This window comes from Helianthus annuus, chromosome 13, assembly GCF_002127325.2.
Source record: "Helianthus annuus cultivar XRQ/B chromosome 13, HanXRQr2.0-SUNRISE, whole genome shotgun sequence".
Taxonomy (NCBI): domain Eukaryota; kingdom Viridiplantae; phylum Streptophyta; class Magnoliopsida; order Asterales; family Asteraceae; genus Helianthus; species Helianthus annuus.
This window is the reverse complement of record NC_035445.2, coordinates 76,568,956-76,575,136: the sequence shown is the minus strand read 5'-3', so window position 1 is coordinate 76,575,136 and position 6,181 is coordinate 76,568,956. Positions and strand designations below refer to the sequence as shown.

General features: G+C 38.9%; 1 protein-coding gene across 1 annotated transcript; it reads left to right on the top strand.

Moving 5' to 3' along the window:
* The first annotated feature begins 2,456 nt into the window (after nt 1–2,456).
* Nucleotides 2,457–4,924, top strand: LOC110901075. The gene is made up of 4 exons (XM_022147928.2): nt 2,457–3,153; nt 3,236–3,322; nt 3,759–4,110; nt 4,210–4,924. Exons 1-4 carry the CDS (start codon nt 2,457–2,459, stop codon nt 4,922–4,924), a joined length of 1,851 nt encoding a protein of 616 aa, XP_022003620.2.
* The last annotated feature ends 1,257 nt before the right edge of the window (nt 4,925–6,181 follow it).

Sequence of the window (6,181 nt, the reverse complement as noted above, 5' to 3'; positions counted from 1 at the left end):
GGGATCTAGTTCCGCTAGCCATAAGGGATTTCCGTGGAGAAGAAAGAAACGAAGAAGAAGGAGAGAAAGGAATTTACCTGAAGATTCCGGTGGAGATGATGGTTTATCAAATGAAAAGAGAGAAGATATAGGGGCTAAATGGATAGCCATCGAGTAAAAAACGCGTGGGAAGTTGCACATTGTCACTTCGCATGTCCAATCGTATTAATTGCCTCGATTCACGAGATAAGCTTTAAAATATATCCGTTGGATTGGTATACCAACCGATATATTTTGGGGACAATTGTTATGGGTCATTTTCTGAGTATACATATCCTGACTAATATCCCGCTTGTAATTGTCTATTTATGACCAGGATGCTGGACGAGGATATTGCTAACATCCCGGGCGATATCCTGAGGTTGAGTAAATTAAACACGTGCAGGTTAATGGTTATAAGCTACTAACGGTCATCAGGACTTCTTCTCCTAAAGACTCGGGCGAATTTGTTATGAGGAAGCCGTTGAAGCCGAAAGACTTGGTCCTCAACGTTCAAGTGGGAATATTCGTTGGATCCCGGGAGTTTAGGATAGTTTGTTATATTATCTTTACTATAAATAGATGTGGTGGATCAGTTTAAGGCACACACTTTTTTACACGAACACTTCCATACACTCTTGCTCTCTAGCTCACAGCAATCACAACACTTGTACTCAGATCACATTGTAACACTTAGTCGATCCGCACCACATCCTGCACTGTATCCTGATTTTTGAAGCAATAAGAAGAACAAGGCAGCTGCGATTGTCAGCTCCCGAGGTTTTATGCCGGCGATCTAGATTGATCAAGGGCTTTCCTCGTACATCTCGTGTTATTTACTTTACTTTTTGCTCATTGTTTGATCAATAATACAGCTCAATATCTTGAGCCGTATCCTGAACACTGATTTTATAAACAACTTAACAAGCACATTTTCAGCAACACTTTCCAGCACACTACCTCACTTAACTAATTTGATCACTAAATTGCTTAGGTAATTTTTGACCAAAACAGTCATCATTTTGGAACGAGATTATTTCGGTAATCGCTATTCTAATGACACATGGGGAGCAAATGCTGCCAATGAGGAGGAGGAGGTTGTGTCTGGAGTCCCTGTTGATCAAAAAAACACAGTTGCCAGACTTGAACAAGACTCCCACTCCACCTGTTGATGAACCAAATTACCCGGCGCATCAAGTGTATCCGGATTACGGATACGGGTGTGAATCTCCGTACGTGCAACAAAGTGGATACGGTGCTGAGAATGCACCTGTTGATGAACCATACGTGCAACAAGCGAATTACAGAGGATACGGGGGTGAAGGTGGATACGGGGTAGAAGATGGATACGGTGGATACGGGGGTGAAGGTGGATACAGTGGATACGATAGATATGGGGGTGAAGGTGGATACGGTGGATACGGAATCTATGGTGGATACGAAGAATATGGTGGATATAAACCATCTACCCCGGGCAATCCGTTTCAAATAAATGAGGTATCACATTATTGTTATTGTTAAAAATATTATTATTATTATTATTGTTATTATTATTATTGTTAAAAATATTATAATTATAATTATTATTATTATTGTTATTATTGTTAGAAATATTATAATTATAATTGTTGTTGTTGTTATTATTATTATTGTTGTTGTTGTTGTTGTTGTTGTTGTTGTTGTTGTTGTTAAAACTATTATAATTATAATTATTATTATTATTGTTATTATTGTTAAAAATATTATTATTATTATTATTATTATTATTGTTAAAAATATTATTATTTTAATTATTATTATTATTGTTATTATTGTTAAAATATTATTATTATTATTATTGTTATTATTGTTAAAAATATTATAATTATAATTATTATTATTATTGTTAGAAATATTATAATTATAATTGTTGTTGTTGTTGTTGTTATTATTATTATTATTGTTGTTGTTGTTGTTGTTGTTATTATTATTGTTATTGTTATTGTTATTATTGTTAAAATTATTATTATTATTATTATTGTTGTTGTTGTTGTTGTTTTTGTTATTGTTGTTATTATTATTAACATAACTTTTTCTAGCGTTTCATGTCTCTAACTGATTTGAAGAATTGGGTACAAGAAACGGTAAAGGAGTATGGTTACGTAATTGTTACCCGCCGATCGAAAAATATTGGTGGTACTACTGGGATGGTATGGCTTGTGTGCGACCGTAGTGGTGAGCACCGTAGTAAAGCAACAGTTAGGAAAGCTGGTAGCAAAAAAATCGGTTGCCCATTTTCATTACTCGCCATCCGGGACGTGACGAATGACACGTGGGAGTTAAAAGTGGACAACGCGAACCATAACCACGAACCTACGACGAGTCTGTTGGGCCACGCTTTTGTGCGAAGATTTACTGAAGCCGAATACTAGCTAGTGGAGCAGCTAACTGCTCAAAACATGGAGCCACGTATCATATTTCAAACCCTAAGAAAGCAGTTCCCCGGCAGCCTGCATGTTCAGAAAGACGTGCAAAATGCGGTAGAAAAAATTAGAGCGACACTAATGGACGGAAAGACTCCTATGCAGGCACTGGAAAGCCTGCTGCATGACCACCGATTCATTTACGACACCCGACAGGAACCCAAAACAGATGTCGTAACAGAGATTTTCTTTGTTCATCCTTATTCAATCACTATGTGGCGTGCATTCCCGCACGTGATGTTGATCGACGCGACCTACAAAACAAACCTCTACAACATGCCATTTGTCCAGGTTGTGGGTATGACGTCGACTGGGATGTCTTTTTGTATCGCACTTGCCGTTATTTGTAAAGAACGAAGGGGTAACTACATGTGGGTGCTTGAGCGGATCAAGTCAATCTTGCATGAATGTATGATGCCGCGTGTGATAGTCACGGATAGGGAGCTTGCCCTAATTAACACGTGTTCTAAAGTATTCCCGAACGCAACCAGGCTTCTATGCCACTTTCACATCGAACAAAATATAGTTAGACAGTGCAAGAAGGGGTTCAATAAAGAAGATTGGGGGAAATTTATGTCGTACTGGCGGAGAGTGTGCGAATCTACTTCAGAGCCCATGTACAAGTACAACTTGGAGAAAATGTATAACCGACTCGTGGTTGCCAACCGAGAAAGTAAGTGTTCCTTCAACAAACGACTCACCCAATCTATTATATTTTACACACTCTTTTACATTTCATTATTTTATTTTTACAGGTGTTTATGATTACGTCTACGAAAACTGGCTCAAAGACTATAAAGAAATGTTCGTTTATGCGTGGACCGATAAGTGTCGCAACTTTGGTCAGCGCACCACCAACAGAGTTGAGAGCCAACACACAAATTTAAAAAGATACGTTACGCGCGGGAGTTCATTGTAGCGAATAGCAAGACGCGTCATTGATATAGTTGAAACTCAGTACGATGAAATACAAAAAAGTTTCACCGAGAGCATCGAAAAAACGATGAACCACCACAGACACCCACTGTTGGACAACCTACGTGGAAAGGTTTCCCATGAAGCACTTGATTTGCTGACAAAAGAGCTAATGAGGAAGCTGGAGGTGTTGCGGAAACTTAACGCATCATGTGGTTGCCATATGTGACTTAGCTGTGGATTGCCGTGTGCTTGTAGGCTGGAAAACTACAAACGTACAGGTAAAAAATATTAAAACCACAAACCTTTTGTTATTTTGTACGATTTAGCTGTTTCTCACACTGTATTAAATTAACTGTGCAGGGCGTATGATAGAACTCGACGACATAGATGTATTCTGGCGTAAGCTTGACTTGCTCCCGTGTAAACTGGTAGACGAGGAAGTCGATATTGTAGCAGAGCTCAATAATGTGCGGCAACATTTAGAGGCGCAGTCCCCCGTTCAGCAAAAGAGTATGCTTTCAAAGATAAAAGCGGTCTTCACCCCGAAATCGTCAACCAAGAAACCACCGATCGTCCAGCAAAATACTCGCGGTCGGCCTACATCAAAGAAAGTACAAGAAAGGCTAGATGAAGCTGCGAGGTTAGACGAAGCTGCGAGATACAGCTCCTATGGTGAGGACAACAACGTATATACCGCTTCCCCCAAACATAGGTATGATTTACCCCGACACAGCTCATACGTACCGTCAGAGGGCTCTCGTGGAACTGGTTCGGTTGTAAAGTCTGAAAAACCTAAAATGTAACGAAACAGTTCAACGAGTTCTAAAAAGAAGGAGACTTGGGATGATCAGGGTTTTCCATTAATGAAGGGGGACGAGCCCTTGTTAAGCATTAAGAGGTTTAAGAATCAAATTCCATCAGAGTTTCACTCTTACATATCGCGTATACAAGATGTGACCCCAGACGGTCATTGTGGGTACAGGTCTGTGGCTGTCGGGTTAGGTTTTACGGAACACGTATGGCCTCGTATTCGAAGTGATTTACTACTAGAGATTGACCATAACAAGCCGCGTTGGAAGCATGTATTCGAAACATATAACAAAGGAGACTTTAAACGAATACGTAACAGTATTGAATGGCATTCAGTGAAAGGGTGCGATCCAAGTCACTGGATGGAAATGCCCCACGTAGGGCTTCTCATAGCGCAAAGGTATAATATTGTCCTCCACGTGCTAAGCATCGAATGGAGCTCTACCATCTTCCCATTAACGGATGCCCCACTAGATCCACGACCTCAAGCGATAACGCTCGTACATGTTGACGGGGGACACTTCATACATGCTAAGTTGGAAGGAGACTACCCCATGCCTTTAGTGACCCCGTTGTGGTCGACACATCGATCAATAGCTGCGAAACGGTGGGAAGAAATGTATAGACCGCGGTTACAGCACTACAACGAGTTAACCAATCCTAAATCAGACTCAGACAAAGAAAGAGAACCGAGTATAAATGTTATCGAAGATTAAGCGGAAACTTGTATTTTTGTAAATTGTAGAAATTTTTTAATTTATAAAGTTTGTATCATTAAGCGGAAACGAGTTTTTAATTTTTATAATTCATAATTTATGTATTATTTTTAGCTTTTCTAAATTATATTTGTATTATTTATCAAATAATATTGTTTTCTATAAATAAACAAAGGAAAACGCAAAAAAAAATGAAAAAAAATGGAGGTTTGTATACGCTGCGTAGGGAACCCTACGCAGCGTATGAGAAGCAAATGACAAAACAACCCCTGTGTTTGGCTTCGTATAGCCTCAGCACAAGGGTAAAAAGGTAAAATGACAAAACAAAAACGCATCGTAGTGACCCATACGCAGCGTATGTAAAAGGCGGACAATTTTCCCCCCAAATCAAAGTTTCAAAATATAAATATGTTAAATTACTTTTTTACCCCTCTGTTAGGGCTATACGAGGCTGATTACAAGGGCAAAAAGGTCATTTTATGACCTTTATATACGCTGCGTATGGTTCTCTACGTAGCGTATATAAAGGTCATGAGAATGACCTTTATACCCTTCTATCCATGCTTCGTATAGGCTCAACAAAAGGGTATGAAGGTCATTCTCATGACCTTTATATACGCTAAATTCGTTGTTTTTATATTTTAACGACGAACTTATTTTGACGCTCGTTAGGGACCTACGCGACTTACGGTTCGACATGGACTAAATAATAAAAAAAAATATAATTTAAACAGAAAACTGTTTTTTTTAAACAGTTTTTTTTAAATAGTATATTTTTAAACAGTTTTTTTTTAAACAAAATTTATTTTTAAACAGATTTTTTAAACAAATTTTTTTTTAATTATTTAGTCGAAGTCGAAGCCGTTTGTGGCTGCGTTTGCAGCCGTTTAAACGCCTGTTTACGGCTGCAAACGCAGCCGCAAACGGCAGCGAAATCGCAGCCGTTTGCAGCCGTAGAGGGCGTTTAAACGGGCGTCGAAATAAGATCGTCGTTAAAATATATTTTAACGATGATCTTATTTCGACGCTCGTTAGGGACCTACGCGCCTTACGGTTCGACTTCGAATAAATAATAAAAAAAAATATTTTAACGACGAACTTAGTTTCGACGCTCGTTAGGATCGTACATGCCTTACGGACGACGTCGCCTAAATAATAATTTTAGTTGACGTCGTCCGTAAGGCGCGTACGGTCCTAACGAGCGTCGAAACTAAGTTCGTCGTTAATATATTTTAACGACGAACTTATTTCGACGCT

Coding starts and splice junctions, on each gene's coding strand:
- LOC110901075 (XM_022147928.2), top strand. CDS start 2,457: ATGGAGCCACGTATCATATTTCAAACCCTAAGAAAGCAGTTCCCCGGC. Junction 3,154..3,235: donor CGTGGTTGCCAACCGAGAAA/GTAAGTGTTCCT, acceptor TTATTTTTACAG/GTGTTTATGATTACGTCTAC. Junction 4,111..4,209: donor ACCGCTTCCCCCAAACATAG/GTATGATTTACC, acceptor GTAACGAAACAG/TTCAACGAGTTCTAAAAAGA.